Genomic DNA, 24053 nt, shown 5'->3' on the forward strand with positions numbered 1-24053 from the left:
GTTGCTCTTATTTATAATAATTGTTTGTATCTTTTTAGATCTTATGTGGAAATTGTTCAGTTTTGTTGTGTGCCTTTTGATGTCCTTTATTTAATCATAACTTCTTTTATTACATTTGCAATTATGTACATCTTTTCATGTTTAATGTTTTATTATGTATATATATATATATATTGTATATGCTGGAAGCCACTCAGAGTGTCTCGGGCAACCCAGTCAGATGGGCAAGATACGGACAATAAAATTGTTGTTGCTGTTGTTAAAATGAAGTTGATGATTATGATGATCGGGGTGGAGAAAGCAACACAACTGTTGAGCTTCTCCAGCCAGCTTCCTCAGGTCCACACAGAGGAGGCAATGCAGGATTCCTTGAGAGAGAATGCAAGAGGTAGATGCTTGGCCACGGGTCCTGCCCATAGCTGTCAACTTTCAGATTTGAAAATAAGGGATCAGCAGCCTCACCTGTCCCAGGGACAGTCTATGGGATATCTAACAATCCGGGATAGCAGCGGGAAACGGCGCTGGGATAAGGGAATTTCCCGCAAAAAAAGGGAATGTTGACAGCTATGGTCCCACCTTGCGGGGGAGAGAAAAGTGGCTGGACTTCTTTTGCTGCGGAGGCAGCTTTTGGGACACCCCCTTCTAAGATGGGGTGAGCTCCCTGTTGCACTGTGGGGTGAAGGGGAGTCAGGCGGCTACAGAAACAGAGCCTGGGAAAGGGAGAAAAGGGGGTCGTGCTTCTAATTGGAAAGTTGGGGAAGTTTCCCATTGAAAGGACACCCACCCATTATCCCCGCAATGCCAGCCTGTGCGGTTTTGACTAGGCCAAACCCTGAGCAGAGAGGAAGCTTATTTAAGAAGTGGACCCAACAGGTGTCAAGGGTTTTTTTTTTAAGGGTAGGGAGCTGGGGATAATAAAATACTGTTGCAAAATTAAGAAATAAGATTTATTCACATATTTACACCTGAGTTTGGATGGAGGGAGTCCAGATCTTACAGCATGGTCATCTTAAGAGGGGCTTGTGCCCCACAGCAGTGCAGCAATGGAGTCCAGGGCATCCCTCCCAGCCTGCCTTCAGCCAGCCTGCCAAAAGATGGATCTCTGCCTTTTCCTCTCCCCTTCTTCTTCCCAGCACACCTTGCTCAAAACACTATTTTCCTTTCCCCTCTGGTTCTGATAATTGATGATGATAATGATGAAGGCAGGCTTCGGGTGAGGCAGCTCTGGTATAACATAGCCAAGTTACAGGGAACCAGGCAGAGGGCCTTCTCGGTAGTGGCACCCACCCTGTGGAACATCCTCCCACCAGATGTCAAAGAGAAAAACAACTACCAGACTTTTAGAAGACATCCGGAGGCAGCTCTGTTTAGGGAAGCTTTTAATGTTTAACAGACTAATGTATTTTAATATTTTGTTGGAAACCACCCAGAGTGGCTGGGGAAAACCAACCAGATGGGCGGGTATAAATTATTATTATTATTGAAGCCCGTCACCTTGGCAACCTCCTGTCCAGACCTAATAATTCCTTTTCAGTTGGGTCATCAACACCTTTTTGCCTCTATCCAAGGTGAGGCAATGGCTTGGAAAGGAAGCTTAGCCTGTATTGTTCCACTGGCCTGCAATCTCTCCTTCAGTATTCCAAGTTATCAAAATGCTACCGTTTATTAATTTCTAAGGTTTAGGGGTATCCCTCCCCCAAAATACATTTGCAGAGCAGAACTAGTGGATCCAAGTTCCAGTTGGTCGCAAAGACAAAGCTGGTCACTTGGGAAGAGGATGTTGCCGCCCCTTATAGAATTACAATGCTGTAAGGGACCGCAAGGGCCATCTTAAATTCCTACTCCCTTCTGTGCAGGAATCAAAGCAAAATAATCCCTATGGATCCGATTTACTGCAGTGAGATAGCTCTTGGGTGCAACAGGAACCTCAATGTGTAGAGGAAGTATAAAGGTAAAGGGACCCCTGACCATTCGGTCCAGCAGTGGCCGACTCTGGGGTTGTGGCGCTCATCTCGCTTTACTGGCTGAGGGAGCCGGCGTACAGCTTCCAGGTCATGTGGCCAGCATGACTAAGCCGCTTCTGGCAAATCAGAGCAGCGCACGGAAATGCTGGTAGAGGAAGTATATCGGATAGCAAATGCCACACAGAAGTTATTGTGCTTTTCCATTGAACAATTAAAATTGTGCCTGAATTAAGGGGAGAAAGGTTATACAAATGTAGGGGTTTTGGTTTTGCTTAAGAGAGTTCAGTGCCTACATGTATGAAAATTAAGTTGCATTTTAATATTCAACCATCACACCCACCCAGTATTGATAGTTGCTTCTTATATAAATATGTGAAAATAATCATAGAATATTTGGAGAGGAGAATCAAGCTGCATTTCTGTGGTTTGGGGGCAACTGAAGTAAACTTCAAGACAGTTTAGTTTGGGCTTTTGCTTCGGGGCTTTAAAAACTTGGAAGCCGAAGAATGGTGGAGATATATACCCTCCCAAGGGATTACGTGTCTGCAACCTGAGACTTCCCCTGCATGGAAGCTGGGGAGTCTACTGACCTGTCTTGTCAGCCTCTTCTTGTTTTAAACTGCCCTGACTCTTCCCCCTTTCCCTGCTTTGACTCCCGCCTTGAGGGCACCACCAAACCCCATAAATTGCTGGTCGCCTCTCCTGGGTCACCCCCTGGGCCCCCTGTCACAGGCCTCAGAGCCCTGACAGTCCCTGACAATCTGCAAGATGGTATTTTGTATTCTTTGCCGATTACAAAAAATGAAGGGCTGCATGCACACAACAGTTTATTCCGTTTTCCCGATGTTTTCCCGTTAATTTCCGCATTGTATTTGAGCTTTCACACACCACAAAATCCACTTTCAGAATATAGCAGAATATAGAGTGCGGGAGGCAGTGGAGGACAGGAGTGCCTGGCGTGCTTTGGTCCATGGGGCCACAAAGAGTCGGACATGACTAAACAACAACAAGGCTAAGTGTGGTGATCATTTCCATGTTATTGGCGCCAGGAAAAAAATCTGTTTGCCAATCACTCAGAAATGAACATTATATTGCACTATATTTTCGGAAGTTGATTTTACATCATGTGAAAGCTCGGATATAAGGCGGAAATTAACAGTTAGGGAAATGGGAAAATGGAATAAACTTTTGGGTGAATGTGGCTTCAGCCTCAGTTGGGAAAGGCCTGACTAGGAGATGTGGCGTTTAGTAAGGCAAGGCCAAAAGGGATTAATAGATTAGCAGCAGTTCACTGGTCTGGGTCACTAACCGGATCGCCTCTCATACCCAGCTGAAATTCCTTTTCTGTTTCTCATGTGTGTGTGGAAAAAAGATCTGGGGAAATGGTGAATGTAACACTTCTTCAAGAAAGCAAAATTAAAGGGAAAAACTGTTTCCACTGACGAAGAACTTTGTTGAGGCCATGTTTCTGTACTACTACAATACTGGTACAAAATTAAAATACCAATACAATACAGTAACACGGGATATAATCAATGCACTAATCACATTTGCCAGAATATAAAGCACTTCTCAGTATAACACACACCCCAGCTTCAAAAAGTTGAACTGCAGAAAAACAATAACAGATAATATTAAACATGTTGGGAAATCTTCTAGGAGGTTTTATTGCAGTTCCACTGCAATTTGATCCTTGTGACCTAAAAATGCTGCTTTATAGTTCCTTATTAGGTTCGACTGCAGTTTTTGAGTAGCCATTTTATGAAGATTCAAGCCTCCATTACCTCCATAGTGTAAATAACAGTAAATATAAACAGAATATGTTTTACAACATATACTTGTGTTACAATAGATACATCCACATTCAGTAATAACTGAGAGGGAGGGCATACATGAGATAAAATTAATAACTTGGCCAATCTGGAGAAAATAGCAACATGTCTTGGGTGATCTGTTGCAACACTTACATAATTTGTGAACATGTTGTCCCTGATGTTGCCTGTCATTTAAGTGCTTAATAAACACAAATGTCTATTGTGTCTAATCCCCTCCCCTATTTTTTAAATAGCCTATTGTCAGCTTTCCAACTGTACAAAACTTTTTCCAACAACACAGTCTGCATCCAACTGCATATTAAAAACTTGATGGCAAGTACTTTTATGATTCCTCTTGTACATGGATTCTTTGATGGGAAGTGAGGCTTTTCTTGCAGCTTAAGCCTTTCCCACATTCTAAGCATTTATATGGTTTCTCCCCAGTATGAATTCTTTGATGGGAAGTAAGATTTGACTTCTGATGGAAGCTCTTCCCACATTCCAAGCACTTATATGGTTTCTCCCCTGTGTGAATTCTTTGATGGGAAGTGAGTTTGGAGCTTTGACTGAAGCTCTTTCCACATTCCAAGCATTTATATGGTTTCTCTCCTGTGTGGCTTCTCTGATGTATAATAAAGCTTAAGCTATTGCAGAAGCTCTTTCCACATTCCAAGCATTTATATGGTTTCTCTCCTGTGTGGCTTCTCTGATGTATAGTAAGGCCAATGCTGTGACGGAAACTCTTTCCACATTCCAGGCAGTGATATGGTTTGTCCCCACTGTGAATTCTTTGATGGGAAGTGAGATTTTTCTTCTGGCGGAATGTGTTTCCACATTCCAAGCACTGATAGGGCTTCTCCCCGCTGTGGATTTTTTGATGAGAATGGAAGTTTGTGCTTTTGTTGAAGCTCTTTCCACATTCTAGACATTGATATGGTTTCTCCCCTGTATGAATTCTTAAATGGGAAGTGAGCTGGGAGTTCTGAATAAAGCTCTTTCCACATTCCGAACATTTATATGGTTTCTCCCCGGTGTGAATTCTTTGATGGGAAGTGATATCGCTCTTCCGAACAAAGCTCTTTCCACACTCCAAACACTGAAATGGTTTCTCCCCACTGTGAATAACACGGTGACGATAGAAGTTTGTGCTTCTGTTAAAGCTCTTTCCACACTCCAAACACTGAAATGGTTTCTCCCCACTGTGAATTCTTCTGTGACGATGAAAGCTTGTGCTTGTATAAAACTTCTTTCCACATTCCAAGCATTGATGTGGTTTCTCCCCCGCATGAATTCTTTGATGAGAGGTGAGGCTTTTCTTCCAAGTGAAACTCCTTCCACATTCCAAACACTTATATGGTTTCTCCGCTCTGTGAAGATGAAGACTCTGGCCAAAGCTCCCTCCACTCTCTAGATATTTATATGGCTTCATTGTGAGGAGTTTGTTGTGGTCTTCCTTATTCTTCATTTCCAGTTCATCACCTTCTGCAAAGAAGACAGACACCCATTAGAGCCCTAGGAGGAAATGGAGACTCAAATTACTGAACAATGCTAATAAACATTTGTGATGAAGAACTGAAGGGACTTAGATAAGAGGCAGATCTTACTGCCTTTGTTGCTGACATCTGCTGTGCTACAGAATGTTGGATTTGGACCCGGGTTTTGTTTCCATCTCAGGGATGGAGCTCATTTGATGGGCTGAATTAGACTCTCTCTCTTTCTCTCTCTCAGCTTAGCCTGCCTCACAAGGTTGTTGTGCAGGTATATGGAACAAAAGCACATGCATAATGATACAAACATCATAGAATAAAAAATAAAAAGGATAGCCCCCATAATTCACTGGCAGAGGATGTCATTTGCATGGAGAACCTCTGGTCTATGGTTGCCCATGGAGGCCATGAACTCCCAAGCCGATTCTGAAGCATTCTCAGCATGGATATTGAAGTCACCCAAATCCACAGTTCTGGCATCCTCCAGTATCACCCCCAAAACAACCTCAGCCAGCTTGGCCATGGAGGCTGATGAGCAACAACATCTCTAGCCTATCTCTTTGACCCAGCACCAGATGAAGTCCCACACTCCAAGTCCCACACTCCAAGAGAGGGGGATTTGGTAGTAAATGAACTCATGTGAACTACAGAAACATCTCCTCCCTGCCCCTCCAGTCTGGGCTGATATCACACCAAGTATTTGGGTGGGCAAAGCTGAATCAAAAGTGGCCCAGCCAACTCCCCCACTCAGGTCTCAATAATGTACCCCAGTTCAAGCTTCTGGTTTTCAAAATAGATATTATGCCCCAATAGGAGCCTTACTGAGAGAGGTCATGATCCCACAGTTCTCCTCCATGACCTTGTTATGCAGAGCTCTCTGGTTGGAATCTAGCAGCGCCCACTCTTCGTCCGTGAAATACACAGCCACATCTTCAAAGGTCACAGGACCCTGCAAGGAAAAAGAAACATTTCCTCCTCCTCAAAGATAGCACAAAGGTTATCTACTACTACTGTGGATAAAATTTTACCTATGTCTATGTTTTAGGAGAAGATATAACCCGTGGCTGCCATGGCACCTCAAATCAGGGCTAGATTAACCATTAAGCAAAATAAGCACGTCCTTAGGGCATGAAAGAAAGGGGAGGAAATTTCCATTGTCGCATTTACCATGATTTTTGCAATTAGAAAAAGTAGGGAATACACCCCCCAAATATAAATAAAGTGGAAGCATATAAAAATAAACATTATTTTCTATCTTACTGTAGGTTTTGATTCATTTCAAAAAATAAGAAATTATTTTATGGTTTACTATTGTTTATATTTTGATTTAGATATATATATATATATATGGGGGGGGACACACCAAAATCTTTTAAGGGTTTAGAGCTTCTAAAGCTGTTAATCCGGCCCTGCCTTAAAGAATTATAATATTACAAGCCTTTTTAGTAGGGGTTGCTAGGTGACAGCAATGGGCAGAGAGGGAGCGAGGCTGCCTTATGTTTTAGTAGGTGGGGCTTGGAGCAGGCTAATTAAAATCTGATTGGCTGGAGGCTCCCATCAGTTGGACAGTCAGTGAATGATCAGTTGGAGGTCAACAGCTTACAGTTCCCCCTTTTGAATATAAAATGCCCTTAATAAATTAGTTTAAACTGATCATCTTTAGTGGCAGAGTCCACCTCACATCCAAGTCTATCAAATACTAGGTGGTTTGAAAGCACTGCGAGCAGAAAAACATTACACATAAGGACACAAACTTTTGTATGTTTACAAGTGAGGCTGAGGGACCTGTGATAAAAGCCCAATGGGGTGTCTCCTCAGATTTCAGTGGGGTTGCTTCATTGTTTATTGTAGTGATGGACATTTCTGTTTTAGTATTTGTGCAACTGTTTTTTTAACACTGGTTATAAGCCAATTCTAGTACTGAATGATGCATAAATAAATAATTGCTGCTCCTGCTACTAAATAATACTAGCATCATCTAAAATGTTATTTAGGTGAGGTGGCTGGTCATTATTCTCCAAAAACCAAAATAAGGAACAAAATCATTCAATAAAACATGTGTAATAAAGGAATCACAAACCAATGAATGACAAGAATACATGGATATGTGAAAATATATAATTCATAAGTTAAATTGTGCCGCATGTTAAGATATTCTGTTCCACCTTAAGAGGAACAGGCATGACTGTTGTTAAGTCACATGCCTGTTTACACTCCAGCACAGCACAGCACAGTGTGTCTGGCTGGTAGCTACAGTGGTACTGTCAGAGACATGGCCGGCGGAGAGGACTCTGCAGAAGGGGAGGAAGAGGTAGAGGAAAACGGGAACTTGGTTCATTCACACCACGCTCTGGATTGCTGCCTGTAAGTTTTCGCAGCAGCACAGAGATGAAGGAGCAGGATGCAGGTGGAAGTAGGTGGTTGGATTCAACTCCAGAGGAGGAGGAGGAATTGGCTGCACCTGAGTCTCCAAGAAGTAGGAGGCAGAGCAAGTGATTAGAACAAAGGAAGACCAGCAGGAAGTGGAGGCAGGCTTGGAGTATATCTGGCCTTGGAAGGGGCCATAAGCCAATCGAGTCAACTGATTCTGACAGTAAGGTATGAGTTGCGGGAAGCTTGGATTGCTGAAAGTCTGTTGTTGATAATAAACCTCAACTAGTCAAACTGCCAGCGTGTTGTGTCTTGTGTGGGAGAAGTGCTAAACCTGACAGGTGCCTTGGTTCTCGAATGGCTTAGTCACTGAAGAAATTGGCTCCCAAACGCTGTAAACCCGGAAGTGTTCCGGTTTGTGAATGTTTTTTGGAAGCTGAATGTCCGACGCAGCTTCCGCTTGAGTGCAGGAATCTCCTGCAGCCAATCGGAAGCAGTGCCTTGGTTTTGGAATAGTTTTGGGAGTCGAACGGACTTCCAGAATGGATTAAGTTCGTGAACCAAGGTACCACTGTAGAAGGTTGGTGGTTCAAGCCTACCCAGGGATGGCTGTGGGCAGGATTTAGATGTCCCTTGGGGACCCTTCCAACTCTACACTTCTATGATTACTAATTTATTATTCCTCTCATCCATTGCTTTGTGATATCATTATTCTGCATAATCATTATTCTCCGCATTTAAACCTTCCTTGAGTGGCCTTTCAAGCTTTCTTGAGGGCAGATTTATATAAAAATGAAGAGATGGAGAGATTTGGGGAGCTGAGCAGAGGAGCCCATTTCCTCACTGACCTGTCCCCTTACCTGATCCAGCGTCAAAGAAGCTGCTTCCCTTCCACCGTGAAGATGAAGTAGTTGTTGAGGTTTTACTGACATTGTTTGGTCACCTGTGAGAAACAATAGGTAAGTGGGAAGCTGGTAGCACAACACAGAGATTCAGCGATGTATGTCTAACTATACTTGGGCCTTAGGAAAAATCCTACCTGCTAAGTGTTTCTACCCATTTTATATTTCAGTTGCGTGAAAAAGCATCTCTCGCCCTTTGGGCTCTTGGCTGCAAAACAAAGTGTGGATCCCCATGTATAAACTAGAGGAATGTTGTAAGTAATCACATTTTTGAGCTGTGGGAAAGGCTGGAGACAAGTGTCTTCTCTCAAAGGAGCCCAGATAATTATTTCACGATGGAGAGTGGGACACCAAATGGAGATACAACAGTGATCCTTACCCGGTGGCCTCTGTCTGGTATTCAGTGGAGACCTCTCTGCCTCAGGAAGACGAGCGCTTACTTCTCTAAACAGATCCTTTACCTGAAACAGCAACAAGTATTGAAGACATCAAATGGACAGAAGGATTAGAAAAAGAGTGGCAGAGGCAAAATAAAATAAAATAGTGGCATTGGCTATCCTTCCTTGGATGCTTTCCTGGAAAAGTTGGACAATTTTAAGAGATAGATGCTCAGGATATCCACCCTCATGTTGGTTCTGTCTAGTTTAAATGCTCTCACCTGCTGCTCTGCCTGCTTCTTGTCCTCTGCCTGGCTCAGGAGGAAACCTTCAGCCAGGGCCACCGCCTGGGAACTGGTCTCCGCTCCACACTCCTTCACCCAGCTCTCCATCTCTGGTGGAAGAACAGCCAGGAACTGCTCCAGGATGACCAGGTCAAGCATCTGATTTTTCGTGTGCCGCTCTGGCTTGAGCCACTGATGGCAAAAATGGTGGAGTCGGCTGCAAACTTCTCGAGGCCCCACAGCCTCCTGGTAGGGGAAATGCCTGAAACGCTGGCATTGTACATCTGAGTTGAGCTTCTCCTCTTTACCCAGCATCTTCTGCACTGTTTCTTCCCAGAATCCCCCACTGTTCCCAGTCTTGATGGGCTCATGTCCTCTTCCTGCTTCAGGGGCAACTGAGTCTTCCTTATCCATATTTCTTTCACAGAAGCTTCTAACAGGTTGGAAAGACTCCTTTTGGCTTCTGCCAATTTCTCTCTGTCGTAAATGGGCGCGCTACCAAGTCCTACAAAGCCAAGACATTGTTCTGTTACAGAATTACTACACTGTCACATTTCCCTGAGAACATAATAAAGTAAGGGCATAAGAAGAGCCTGCTGGATCAGGCCAATGACCCATGCAGTCTAGCATCCTGTTCTGAAAGTAGCTCACCAGAGGCCGGTGGGAAACCTGCATCCAGGATCTGAGTACAAGAGCCCTCTCCCCTCCTGTAGTTTCCAGTATCTAGTATTCAGAAAGATTACTGACTTCAACTGTGAAGGCAGCCATGGATTGCAATATCCTGTACTGTACATACGGATGCGGGTGGCCCTGTGGTCTAAACCACTGAGCCTCTTGGGCTTGCCAATCCGAAGGTTGGCAGTTTGAATCCCAGCAATGGGGTGAGCTCCCGTTGCTCTGTCCCAGTTCCTGCCAACCTAGCAGTTCGAAAGCACGGCAGTGCAAGTAGATAAATAGGTACCGTTGTGGCAGGAAGGTAAATGGCGTTTGTGTGTGCTCTAGCTTCCATCACAGTGTTCCATTGCACCAGAAGCGGTTTAGTCATGCTGGCCACATGACCCAGAAATAATAATTTATAATAACTTATGATATTTATTATTTATACCCCGCCCAAGCTGTCTGTGGACTAATGCTGGCTCCCTCGGCCTGAAAGCAAGATGAGCACCTCAATCCCATAGTCGCATTTGACTGGGCTTAACCATCCAGGGGTCCTTTACTTTTTACCTTTTACCTACTGTACATGTCTGGAGCTATGCATGTCCTCCTTCACAAACTCATCAGCCAGAGAAATCACACCACGTCTTTATCAAGCTGTCTTCCACCATTACATTCATGGATCTTTAACCAGGCCTAGTTTTCATCTACGGCTTTTAAAATCATTTTTCACCCTCAACGTGCAAATTTTATCCTGCCCCCACTTCTCCCCCAGGAGGTGTGATTCATGGGGCGGCAGATAAAGTGATGCCACCCCATCAGTGTGCAAGCAGATTTCGACTGTGCCATTTATCTGTTTTGTTTTAGTTTCCATTGTGATGGGTTTCCAGGTGATGGGGGTCTAGAGGAATTTTTCCAGGGAGGGGCAAAGCAGAAAACCAAAAGGTGGGAGAAGGCTAGTTTCTGAGGGCGGGGGAGGGGAAAGAAGTTAAAATTATGCATTTTGCCTCATATTTCTACATGTGCTAAGAATTAACTCTCCTTTAAAATAAAATTACAATGGAAACTGGGAATCTGTGGATAATTATTCACGGTGCGGGGGCACCTGTGTGAAATACCGCCTCCCTTACACACCCTTTCTACCATGCAACAAATTGGCTTAGATTTCTTCAGTTAAAAGACTGCCAGTAGTTTTTTTTTGGGGGGGGGTGTGCGTGCTTTGTATTCATTCTGAAAAGGTCCCCTTCTACATCGTGGGGGTTGCATTTCTGAATGGGCACATGCATTTCAGTCATGAGCCTTGGTAAGGGTGTGGGGGTGTGGGAGGAGGTGTTCATTCTAACCAAATTACGGTAAAATGGAAAACTGGCACCTAAAAATATCAAAAGGGGGAGCATGGGGCGGGTGGGGGAGGGAATTAATTGTACTGTATTTCGATTGCAGTTGAAGACACCCTACCATGGAGATCAACTCAGCGTTGCAGACCCACCTAAAATGCTCTCCCACCCACAACGTATCAAAAGGGGGCTTGGGTGTTGTGGTTGATCCACTGGTTGATCCACTGGAACAGCTGATCCACTGCGGCCCTGGGACCCGCCCCCCCTTTCAATCAAATTCACAAAATGGAGCAGGGGGAGACGAAACTCACCAGGTTTCAGGAAGAGCCAGGGTTGTATCAATTGGGGAAACAAAGGCCACTTTCACAGACCCACGCCCCTTCAAACGAGAATCCAGGCAGGAAGTGATTTTGGAAGGAGGTGCTTTTTGCTCTGGAGGGCCTCGCCCACTTCTTCTCCCCTCCCGCCCCCCAAAATTCCCTTCCTCTCTGGGAATCTAGTTCAGTTCATTTTAACCGTAAGGAGGATAAACAGCTGGACCACCTCTCTTTGCCTGCATCTCTCTCAAAGCAGGAGCCAAAGAGGAAAAGAGCACCGTGCACACACTGCACAGATGGGTATTTTTAACATCTCAGGGACACTTCAGGTTCAAAAACGAAACGGCCATAAGAAGTGGTTCGGTGAATGGGAGGACGTTTCCCCACTGCGATCACAAAATTGAAATAAATGCTGCCCCTGCCTGCAGGCCTTGGGGGGCGGGGGCGGGTGGATTTGATTTATTATACAATACTTCGTTGCTGAGCTGTGGCTTCTAACTAACATGGAGAAAACACCTGCCTAGTCAGCCCGGAGAGATTCAGATGAGACCACCCACTCTTGACATAACTGCCCCAGCAGAGCCGCAAAATTAGCTTTCCCCACAAGGCTGGAAGGTTTTTAATATATTTGATGGGGGGAAGCTAAGTTTTTTTTTTGGCGAGGTGGGGGCTTGGGAGAGAAGAACTGCGGTAAATTATCCAAATGATAGTTTCTAGGGGTCCCCCCGAACCTCCATAGCAGATTTTAGGAGGGTGCCCAGACAAAGTTCTGCACAATGGGGCAAGTTTGGTAATTGCATTCCCTAGAATATATATATATATATATATATATATATATATATATGAAAATGGAAATAGATAATGCAGCTTAAGCCATTGAAAGTTCTCTCTCTCTACATTATAATATAATAAATGCATGTGTCTATAGAGGTTCCATGTCCAAGGTTGCTAAGTAGCGGTGACACACCCTCCATTGTGACATATCATCCTGCCAGAGAGATCTTTGGTTAGAGCCGAGGCTTCAAAACTTTTCATGTTAGCGACACACATTTCAGACACACATCATTTTGTGAAATGGTAATTTGGGGGTTGTTTGTGGGTTGTTGTTTTTATTCTGATTATATATGTTGTGATATTTTCTGTGAACCGCCCTGAGACCTTCAGATATAGGGCGGTATATAAACTTAATAATAATAATAATAATAATAATAATAATAATAATAATAATTCCGTTTTACTAGCAAACCAGAGGTTAACCTAACCGCTTTCCAATGCCAGGAGGAGGACACACCTACAAACTGCCGCTGACACACCAATGTGTCGTGACACACAGTTTGGAAAGCTCTGGGCTAGAGCAAGCCTTTCCAGGGTTTAGGGAGGGGAATATTTTTTTCCACAGGTCTGGAAATTTATTTGCTCCCAAATGTCAATCAACATTTGATGATCTCCTTCTACCGGTCAACAATAGAAAATGTCCTTTCATACTTCATCACAGTGTGGTACTCTGCTTTGACATCAACTGATAGGAAGTGCCTACAGAGGGTGGTGAATACAGCACAAGATATTATGGGCTGTCCCGTGAATCCGCTGGATGAAATAGCGGAAGAACGTTGCCTCAGGAGAGTAAGGAAAATTCTCAGGGATGATTCACACCCTGGCCGGCACTTTCTTGATCTCCTGCCCTCAGGCAGAAGATACAGAAGCATGATTAGTCACACCAAGAGGGTAAAGAACAGCTTCTATCCGTGGGCTGTTAGGCTGCTGAATGAAAAGATAACAACAGGGCAACTGACTTTCGGGTTTGGTGGGTGTGCGTCAGTAAATGAGGGGAATTAAGACTAAGAGAGCTGAGTGGGGGGTGCTCGTGTAATCTCACTGTATACAAGTTGTACAAGTGACAAAGTATTTCAATTTCAATTGTTTGCCTCCGGTGTGGCACCCTTAAGACGACTTAACCAACTCAAGCAACAACCTTGCATGTATTTAATAGGTGGTACCCTCATGGACTTCAGCAGATGTTGTGCCGTTAGCCATTGTAACTGACTTGTACGGGTTTCTCTATTAAAACACATAAGGGAGGGGGAGGGGAGGGAGAGAGGGATGGAATGTTGGGGTGTGTTCTGTGCTGATTGGCTGAGGTTGAAGTGTGACAGTTAGAACAGGTGTGTGGGTGGGAGAGAAAAAGACAGTTGGGTTTTGGAGGGAAAAAGGAAAAGGTGGCTGGTTTGAGTGGCAAGTAGGCAAGATTGGATAGGAAGAGGATTCGGAATAAGACTTATAAGCACATGTTATGAAACGCAAAGTGTTATTGATAACAAACCACAGAAGAACGTGTTATAACCAGCTTTTATTATAATAATAATTTGTTCCTATGTCCTCATGTCTGGCCAAGCTACCAAGACTGTGACAAATTCAGTCACAGATAGAATTTTTTATATGGTAGAAGCAGAGTCCTTTACCTTACCTTTTACCAGTTGTTAGGAGATTGCTTGAGGTATTGGAAGCCCAGAGCCAGGAAGCAGGAGGGAGGCTGAGAGAACTTTTATAAAGCAAAAGTGTTTAGTGGTTTGAGTTAAAGGACACTCTTGCTCCAAGTGCTGGGCTTGGGTAGGGGAGGGTATGACAAGTGGCTGTTCTGCGATAGGCCCAGGCCAGATAGCTACTCTGAACCAAGCTAAGACACTTCCCTGAGCCGATGAGGTTGCTTTCAAGGTAGCACTATAGAGAATTTCTCCTTGCGCAATGGAAGGGATTGCTCCCACACACCCCTTATATTTGCTCCAATATTTTGGCCACCTCCTGAGAAGGGAAGACTGTCTGGAAAAGACCTTGGTTTTGGGAAAGATGGAGGGCACAAGGAGAAGGGGTTGACAGAGGACGAGATGGTTGGACAGTGTTCTCGAAGCTACCAATATGAGTTTGACCAAACTGCGGGAGGCAGTGGAAGACAGGAGTGCCTGGCTTGCTATGGTCCAGGGGGTCACGAAGAGTTGGACACAACTAAACAACGGTGGTGTACGAGGTTCTTCTTGGCAGTGGTCAGTGGGTGACGGTGGCCAGAGAGGTGATGGGTGGAGGCTGGGCACCCACAGCAATTTTTTTGTGGGTGCCCGGGCCCCTGGAGATGGTGCCAGTGCCTCCACATGCTATCTTCACAACAGCCCTGGGAGGGAGGTTAGGCTGAGAGACCATGACTGGCTCAAGATCATCCAGTGAGCTTTGAGACTGAGTGAATTCTGGTCCCCTAGGTCATAGTCAAGCTCTCCAAGGATTCCACCACTCTGTTACGGGGCTCCCTCATCCCTTCAGAGCAGATCTGGGGATGGCATGCAGGAGGAGGAGCACAAATATAATTGAATGCCACCCTAAGGATTTATACAACTGTCATGTTTAAATGTCCACTGTTTTGTTGCAAATGAGGAAGAGGAAGAGAATGAGAACAAGTGGAAACCACACTTTTGTCCTAGCAGAGAAGCAACAGTGACAGCAGGGGCCTCTTCTGAACCAAAACAAGACACCTTTATTTATTGTATGTATTATTTCATTTTATATATTTATATACTGCTTTAAATGTAAGACAGTCCCTAGCTGGCTATTATTATTTATTAAATTTCTGTTACAAACCGTGTAGCAATGAAACTGAGAAGCTACAATATAATACTACCCAATGCAATGTTAAAGAAAACTGTAATGTGGTAAAACCAGTGCTTTTTTCTGGGGTACTCAAGGGTACACGGTACTGGCACCTTTCTTTTTCGAAATGCTAAAAAGTGTGGCACTTACTGTAACAACCTAATGGTGAGTACCGGCACTTTTTCTCCTAAAAAAAGAGAGCACTGGATAAAACAATACGATCTTTAAAAACAAAACCATTGCAAACTTTAAGAACAAACACTTGGAAACATATTTAGAGTCAGGGAATATTTTAGAGTCTTCAGCCTCCCAAATCAGCCCCCTGATTCACAAAGTACTACAGATCACACCTAAATTCAACCTTACATCTACAAAGATCATATAACATGTACTGCTCATTCAATGTCACTCTGTTCACACACTGCTCACACATCCACACATACCCACAGATGTACCATCCAAACTCTCCAATATCTCACTCTCGATCTGTAACTAATGTCATCAGCCACTCCTTCCTCTGAACAAAAGGATAGTGGAAACACATCAAAGAGGCAATGAAAACATTCATTGACAATACACGTAGGTCCTGCTATCCAAACGCTTGTTATATGAAAATTCACTTATCCAAACATGACGGATTAGTACCTAAACCTCACTATACACACCACAGATTCAGATATCGAAACAGCCAGACCTGTGTGTAGTACTGTGTAAACCAATAAGTCTTAAACAAGCCTTACTTTTTATGTGTTGATGGTCCCCAGCAGCTGTTTCACCAGAAACCATGGTGGGAGTAGGGGAGGAAGGGGGGGAGAGCAGATAAATAAAAGGGTCTTTTCCCCTTCCTTGTTTGCCTTTAGCAAGGTTTCAGAGTTTTCCTGGGTTTTTCTGTCATTTGGGGGTCAAAATTAAGTGGCTGAGAACACATTAGAAATTTCCCCATAGGAATAAATGAAATTGTTGACTTGTTCTGAGAATGCTCACCTAACAAACAATTTCCTAAGAATGCACTGTGTTTAAATAGCAGGTTGCTATCTCTCACCAAAGAATTGGTGGAACGGTAAAAGGTAAGGTAAAGGTAAAGGACGGTTAAGTCCAGTCGAATTTGACTATGGGGTGCGGCGCTCATCTCAGTTTTCAGGCTGAGGGAGCCAGCATTTGACCACAGACAGCTTTCCGGGTCATGTGGCCAGCATGACTAAACCACTTCTGAAGCAACAAAACACCATGATGGAAGCCAGGGCGCACAGAAATGCTGTTTACCTTCCTGGCACAGTGGTACCTATTTATTTACTCACGCTGGAATGCTTTTGAACTGCTAGGTTGGCAGGAGTTGGGACAGGGCAACGGGAGCTCACCCCATTGTGCCAATTCAAATGGCTGGCCTTACGATTGATTGGCAAGCCCAAGACACTCAGTGGTTTAGACCACAGTGCCACCTGCGTCCCATGCGGGTGGAATGGTAAACACCTCCCCCTTGTACTACTTCCTCTCACCAGGTGCCCTCAGACAATTCAACCCACAAAAGAAAGTACTCCATACACAATCTTGAAGGAGAAGAAGAAGAGCTTGGATTTGATATCCCGCATTCTCACTACCCGAAGAAGTCTCAAGGTGGCTAACATTCTCCTTTCCCTTCCTCCCCCACAACAAGCACTCTGTGAGGTGAGTGGGGCTGAGAGACTTCAGAGAAGTGTGACTAGCCCAAGGTCACCCGGCAGCTGCATGTGGAGGAGCGGGGAAGCGAACCCGGTTCCCCAGATTATGAGACTACCGCTCTTAACCACTACACCACACTGGCTCTCTCACAGTTTGCTTCAGCAATGCCAGTCTTGAAGTTTTCTGGCTGGAGGGCAACTGTCAACAATGAATGGTTCCACTCACTTCCTCTGCACTTCTGCCCCAACAAAACATCTCCCATGGCCACCAGGAAGCAACTGGTGGCCTTCTCTCTCTTCCTCATCATTTGCCCCTTACCACTAGAACTGGAAAGCTTAAAGTGATTGTCTTATCAGTTTAGTATTTGTACAAGTGTAATGGTTAAGTGCCCACAGTAAATTTGCAAGAGAGGAAGACGGAGAGAAAACCAGAACTTGGTTACACCAGAAGGCACAGCTTTTAGGATTTCACCCCTGTGTGAATTTGTTGATGGGAAATGAGACTTCTCTTGCAGCGGAAGCTCTTTCCACATTCTAAGCATTGATACGGTTTCTCCCCACTGTGCATTGTTTGATGATGATGGAAGTATATGCTTCTCGTAAAGCTTTTGCCGCATTCCAAGCACTGATACGGTTTTTCTCCACTGTGGATACTTTGATGACAACGGAAGCTCGTGCTTCTAGTAAAGCTCTTCCCACATTCCAAGCATTGATATGGTTTCTCGCCACTGTGAATTCTTTGATGGCGGCGCAAGTTTCTGCTTGCGTTAAAGCTCTTCCCACATTCCAAGCACTGATGTGGTTTCTCTCCTGTATGGATTCTTTGATGGGAAGTGAGACTTTCCTTCCAGCTGAAGCTCTTACCACATTCCAAGCATTCAAATGGCTTCTCCCCTGTATGAATTATTTGATGCGAAGTGAGACTTTTCTTCCACTTGAAGCCCTTCCCACATTCCAAACAGTGATATGGTTTCTCCCTGCTGGCAGTTCTTTCGTGGGAATTCTGACTCAGGATCTCTTCACACTCTAAATATTTAGATGGCTCCTCCACTGTGTGGATTTTCTCATGGTTCGTTGTTTCCAATTTGTTACCTTCTGCAATGGAGATAGAATTTTTTTAGAGCTTTAGGAGAAAATAGAGACCTAAATTACTGGAAAATACCATAGAATCCTAAGAGTTGGAAGAGACCCAAGGGTCATCTAGTCCAACCCCCAGAATGTCTGTGAGAAAAAAAGAACTGAAAGGACTTAGATGGGAGGCAGATCTTACTGCACAGAGTTGCTAGCATTATCTGAGAGCTGGTGTGCTACACTGTTGGATTTGGCTGTTGTGAGAAAAAAAGATGCCCGTTAACATTAGCCTATAAAACAAAGCTAAGCCAAATTTCAAAATATAAATAATTTTGACAAACTCCCTCAGAAAATATTGGAGTGAGGTAACATGACCAGGTTTTAAGTGTTTTAAAACACTGACACTCCCTGTCAGTAACATTTGAGACGTTCAGTTCCTCGGTATTTGGTAGCATTTACAAATACCCAGCAGCAAGGACTCTTAGGAATGTAGAAGAAAATCCTGTGACCACTTATCCCTCAACCAGAGGATCAAAGTAAGGATGAGGGACATTAGAAACAAAACTAAACGGTAATTTTGGGGTTGTTTGTGGGTTGTTGTTTTTATTCTGATTATATATGTTGTGATATTTTCTGTGAACTGCCCTGAGACCTTCAGATATAGGGCGGTATATAAACTCAATTAATAATAATAATAATAATAATAATAATAATAATAATAATAATTCCGTTTTACTAGCAAACCAGAGGTTAACCTAACCGCTTTCCAATGCCAGGAGGAGGACACACCTACAAACTGCCGCTGACACACCAATGTTTGGAAAGCTCTGGACTAGAGCAAGCCTTTCCAGGGTTTAGGGAGGGGAATAATTTTTTTTCCATAGGTCTGAAAATTTATTTGCTCCCAAATGTCAATCAACATTTGATGATCTCCTGCTACCGGTCGACAATAGAAAGTGTCCTTTCATACTGCAACACGGTGTGGTACGCTGGTTTGACATCAACTGATAGGAAGTGCCTACAGAGGGTGGTGAATACAGCACAAGATATTATGGGCTATCCCGTGAATCCGCTGGATGAAATAGCGGAAGAACGTTGCCTCAGGAGAGTAAGGAAAATTCTCAGGGATGATTCACACCCTGGCCGGCACTTTCTTGATCTCCGGCCCTCAGGCAGAAGATGTAGAAGCATGATTAGTCGCACCAACAGGGTAAAGAACAGCTTCTATCCCTGGGCTGTTAGGCTGCTGAATGAAAAGAGAACAACAGGGCAACTGACTTTGGGGTTTGGTGGGTGTGCGTCAGTAAATGAGGGGAATTAAGACTAAGAGAGCTGAGTGGGGGGTGCTTATCCCTCAACCAGAGGATCAAAGTAAGGATGAGGGACATTGGAAACAAAACTAAAATATACAGTCTATGAGGGTTAAAGCTTAATGGTTACTCTAATTAGGCACAACACTTTTGTTTCAGTGAAATCCGCTGTACAGAAATAATAATTTCACTCAAAACTTCCACTTTCTAATTAAACTGATTCCTCCTAAAATAGCTCTTTCTTCTACTTGGCCCTAGAATGGCTATTTGTTCTACTAAGCCAGTAAAACACTTCCAACCGTCTTCTAGGATCTTTTCCTTCTATTCAGGGAAATGATCTGGGTTGCCATGCCTAGCAAAACCCAAAACACTCGGCTAATCTCTAGCCAAGACCTTTCTAAACCCAATCCAAGCCCTATCTGACAGTTAAATTGTTCTATCTTTTAACTCTCCATTCCCTCCTGATAGGATGACACACCACCCAGCCCAGACTGGTTTCTGGGTCTCCAAGGTCCATCCATCACAAAAAGCACAATCAAACAAAACACAATTTTCTTACTAAAACCAGTCTAACTTTGCTAGTTACATGTTACCTGCTTTGGATTTTAGAGCAAGTGCGCAGTTCCTTGAACACGGCTGGTTGTTAAAGAGAGCATCTTTGGACTCCTGTCCTGATGTTTCCAGGAGGGGAAAAGCTTAAAATGTTATGGGAATTTGATACTAGTAAAAGCCCACCTCTTTTCTGAGATGGATACTTGTTTGGCACAATCATGAAATCTCCATTTCTGATGTCAGTGGTCTCTTTCGCCAACCAGAAAATGACTGAGAGGCTACTTCCACTTCTGTAACAATTCCGAAATTTACATTTCAAAAGGCCTGGGAAGTTCAGACCAGTTTGATCTCTGTTTAAAAGGACATAATTGGACAAAGTATATTCTGAGATGAAACAACAGATTGCTGTTCATTCAATGTTAAATGCGGGGGCATATAGAATCCAGATGCTATAGGTGGCACTTTTGAGTTATATGGTAATTTTGTTGATACATCACACATGTAACTATTTTCAAAGTTGATATTATGATTCAATTGGGAGGCTTACTGAGAGAGGCCATGATCCCACAATTCTCCTCCATGACTTCGTTATGCAAAGCTCTCTGATCAGGATCCAGCAGCGCCCACTCCTCGTCTGTGAAATACACAGCAACATCTTCAAAGGACACTGAATCCTAAAATAAAAAGAAAACATTTACAGACAGCATAAACATTAACTACTTCTACTCAGCACCCTCTGAAGACTTTGCCAAGGACAGATTTCAAAGCTGCAAAGTGGTAAGAGAGATTCATTCAGGCCCTGGAAGGTGAGGAGGGGACAGAGGTGCCTTGGCTGCCCCCAGCCTTTCTCCCCACACTGATCTCCCCACACTGATCTGCACTGATCTGACCTTATCTTGTGCCACAGAAGCTGCTTCCACTCCACTGCGAAGAGGAGATGGCTTAGGAGCTCTTGCCAGCATCACGCTATCACCTGCAAGAGACAAAGTTGGTGAGAAGTCAGTATCAAGAACTACAAACAGGCCTTAGAAAAAGGCTTATGTGTCAAGAGTTTATGAATACAGTGGTACCTCTGGATGTGAACGGGATCTGTTCCGGAGCCCCGTTCGCATCCTGAAGTGAATGCAACCCACGTCCGTGTGTGCGCGGGTCGCGATTCGCCGCTTCCACGCATGACGTCATTTTGAGCTTCTGCACATGTGGCAAAACCCGGAAGTAATCCACTCCGTTACTTCCGGGTCACCGCGGAGCACAACCCGAAAATTCTTATCCCGAAGCTACTTCAACCCGAGGTATGACTGTATATGTGTTTAAACCCATTTAATATTATGTGAAAGCACTTCTTTTAATGTATCAGCTTTTGACCACAAGTCAAAGTGCAGGTCTCCATGGATAACATAGCAAAACATTTTTCATCTCTGGAAAAAGGCTGGAGAAGAGCGTCATTCACCCCAAAGATTAAGGGAGCCCACATATTTATTTCACACTTGAAATAGGGGGACCATATTGAGATAGATCCCATCAGCCCTTACCCAGTGGCCTCTGTCTGGTGTCTGACGGAATCCTCTCCCACTCGGCGAAATCAACGTCCATTTTTGCAAACAGATCTTTTCCCTGAAAGAGCGACAAAGATTCAAAAGACCGAATGGGAATAAGAATAAAAAGAAGGAATGAGAGAGGAAGAAACCTTCAGGGTTACCAGAAGTTACAATCATATGGAAGTACCAGGATAAACACTCTCACCTGCTGCCTTCTCTGCTTCTCCTCCTCTGCCTGGCTCAGGAGGTAACCTTCGGCCAGGGCCACCGCCTGACAGCTGGTCTCTGCTCCACACTCCCTCACCCAGCTCTCCATCTCCAGTGGGAGGACAGCCAGGAACTGCTCCAAGATCACTAGGTCCAGGATCTGAGTCTTAGTGTGTCGCTCTGGCATCAGCCACTTGTGGCAAAGACGGTGGAGTCTGCTGCAAACCTCTCGGGGTCCTTCGGCCTCTTGGTAGTGGAAATGCCTGAACTGCTGGTGCTCAACATGTGAGCTAAGGGTGTCCTCTCCTGGGATCTTCAGTCGGGTTCTGTCCCAGGATCCTCCGCTGCTCCCTGCCTGGATGATACTGGGACAACTTCCTAAATCCTCATCCATCTTTGATACTTCTTTTATGGAAGAACTGAACAGAACCAAAAGAACCCCTTCGTCTCGTGCCAGTTTCTGTCTTCAAGAATAAGACAATCCTAATTAGAAGTGCTACCAAGTCCTGAAAAGGCAAGCCGTTGAATTATTGTTAAGCTATAGAATTATTACACTGCCAGGACAGGGGAAATGTGGATGAGTCTGGCTAGCAACCAGATATATTCTGTATTGCTGTAATCCACCATGGGGCATTTTAGTGAGGGCAGGCAATAGAACTAAATAATAATAGCAGCAGCAGCAGTCTGGTTGAATGTAAGAAGGTGCGGTATCTGTTCTACTGGTCTGTTCCCTGCCACTCCTTCCCCTTGGGGCACCCTCCCTCTCTTTAACACTGTCATCCCTTGTTTCTGAAAGTTCCCAGCCACAGCTCTCCTCATCCCTAAGGACCATGGCCTTGCATGCATAGGGTCCCGGGTTCAAGTCCTGGCACCTCCAAGTACAGTGGTACCTTGGGTTACATACGCTTCAAGTTACATATGCTTCAGGTTACAGACTCCGCTAACCCAGAAATATTACCTCGGGTTAAGAACTTTGCTTCAGGGTTGCTCGGCGGCAGAAGGAGGCCCCATTAGCTAAAGTGGTGCTTCAGGCTAAGAACAGTTTCAGGTTAAGAACAGACCTCCAGAATGAATTAAATTCTTAACCTGAGGTACCACTGTATCTATTTATTTATTTATTTAGGCATTTGTATCCCTTTCTTAAGCTAAAAAGGTTCCCAGAGTGGCTTACAAGCAGTGACTGTATTAAAACAATACAGTCCCTGCCTGCAAGTTTACAATCTGGGGAAAAACAACCCATGACACACAATGGAAAAGTGACAGGGAGGGAAAATGAAACTCAGGCGCCAATTCTTATACTGATCAGCTTGCACAGTTCGGGGGCAGCAGGTGCCTATCCTATTCACACCTGTTTCAAAAGCCTGACTTTGCACTCCAACCCCTTCTGAAGGAAGGAAGCTGATACTTGCCCACCGACTCACCCCACAGCCCTTCACTCTGATGGGTCTGGAACTGCTCTGTCTATTTTAATTTCTCTTCCGAACAGCTGAACTCTGCCGCTTTTGATCAGCAATGCTTTCTTAGCCGATCTCCAAAAATATTTCCCCCTCCACCTCTTCTGAAGGGTTGGCTGCCTGAATGGGTAAATGAGTGCAGGCTTGATAGCACTGCCTGATTAATTGCTGGTGTGTGTATATAAATTCTAATCAAAGTGCAATTGAAGAAATACTTCCATGCAGATCAGTTTTAACACCCCCCTTCTCCCGCTCTGTTTCAAAAGGGGCCCTCTGGCTTTGGAGAGGACGAACCTCCACCCCCAAATTTGGGGGCGTCCCGTGGATGGGTCGGCTGCACAGACCCCTCTCTGCAACCTTCCCCCTGCAGCCCTGGGACTCCCCTGAACCCGAATGCACAGACTAGAGGGGGGGTCGACTCACCGCCAGGTTTCAGAAGGATGCTTGGGAGAAATAGAGGGCTCCCTCCCCCGCTGCTCAAAGTGATAGATCCAGGCAGGCAGGGGCTTTGGGGGGGGGGAGACGCTCTTTCTCTGCAAGACTCCAGACCCTCCTCCTCCCTCCCGCCCTCCTAATTCCCTTCCTCTCTAGGAATCCAGATAAGCTCACTTTAACCCTTAGAAGCCCCAAGCCGCCAGAGCTGCTTGGTGGTAAAGCGCTGCCTTGGCATACGAGAGAGTTCAATCTGTGTGGCCTTTAAACTTTAAAAGATCAGGTGGCTAAAGAGGGAAGATTTCAAGGTGGAGGCCAAGGGCACGCAGCTGGATCATCTCTCTTGTGTGCCTCTCAAAGGAGAAGCCAAGGAAGAATCATGAGCTGAGCACAGATTTAATCTGGGGCTGTGCGCACTTCAGATACACTGAAAACACATTTTATCCCCACAAAACAATTTTGGAATCTGTCATTTGTTAAGGGTGCTGGGAATTGTAGCTTGGCAAACTACAGTTCCCAGGATTTTTGCATTGGCAGAAATGACAGCTCAGTTAGAGCGTGGTGCTGGCAACACCAAGGTTGCAGGTTCAGTCCCCATATGATTTGCATTCCTTCCAGCTCTGTGATTCTATTATATGTAGGGTGTGTATGCAGACTGAGGGGCACCTTTGGTTCCCAGCTTCTGATTTCTT

General features: G+C 44.6%; 2 protein-coding genes across 3 annotated transcripts; both read right to left on the reverse strand.

Moving 5' to 3' along the window:
• Nucleotides 1–3396: 3396 nt before the first annotated feature.
• LOC128409365 (zinc finger protein 883-like) lies at nt 3397–12183 on the reverse strand. Of its 2 annotated transcripts, none has more exons than XM_053379767.1 (6): nt 11501–12183; nt 9196–9703; nt 8917–8992; nt 8496–8578; nt 6088–6214; nt 3397–5260 (listed from the first exon to the last, which is right to left on the reverse strand). In XM_053379767.1, exons 2-6 carry the CDS (start codon nt 9610–9612, stop codon nt 4122–4124), a joined length of 1842 nt encoding a protein of 613 aa, XP_053235742.1. In that variant the 5' UTR covers nt 9613–9703; nt 11501–12183; the 3' UTR covers nt 3397–4121. The 2 variants fall into 2 exon arrangements, with proteins under 2 accessions (XP_053235742.1, XP_053235741.1); XM_053379766.1 differs by having other exon boundaries at nt 8917–8998.
• A 3074-nt stretch (nt 12184–15257) lies between these two features.
• On the reverse strand, nt 15258–23483 carry LOC128409413 (zinc finger protein 397-like). Its single transcript, XM_053379886.1, has 7 exons — nt 23353–23483; nt 21474–21981; nt 21263–21344; nt 20621–20703; nt 20278–20404; nt 16949–17892; nt 15258–16707 (listed from the first exon to the last, which is right to left on the reverse strand). The coding sequence occupies exons 2-6, from the start codon at nt 21867–21869 to the stop codon at nt 17258–17260; spliced, it is 1323 nt and encodes a 440-aa protein (XP_053235861.1). The 5' UTR covers nt 21870–21981; nt 23353–23483; the 3' UTR covers nt 15258–16707; nt 16949–17257.
• Nucleotides 23484–24053: the final 570 nt, after the last annotated feature.

The sequence above is a fragment of the Podarcis raffonei genome, chromosome 2 (assembly GCF_027172205.1).
Source record: "Podarcis raffonei isolate rPodRaf1 chromosome 2, rPodRaf1.pri, whole genome shotgun sequence".
NCBI lineage: Eukaryota > Metazoa > Chordata > Lepidosauria > Squamata > Lacertidae > Podarcis > Podarcis raffonei.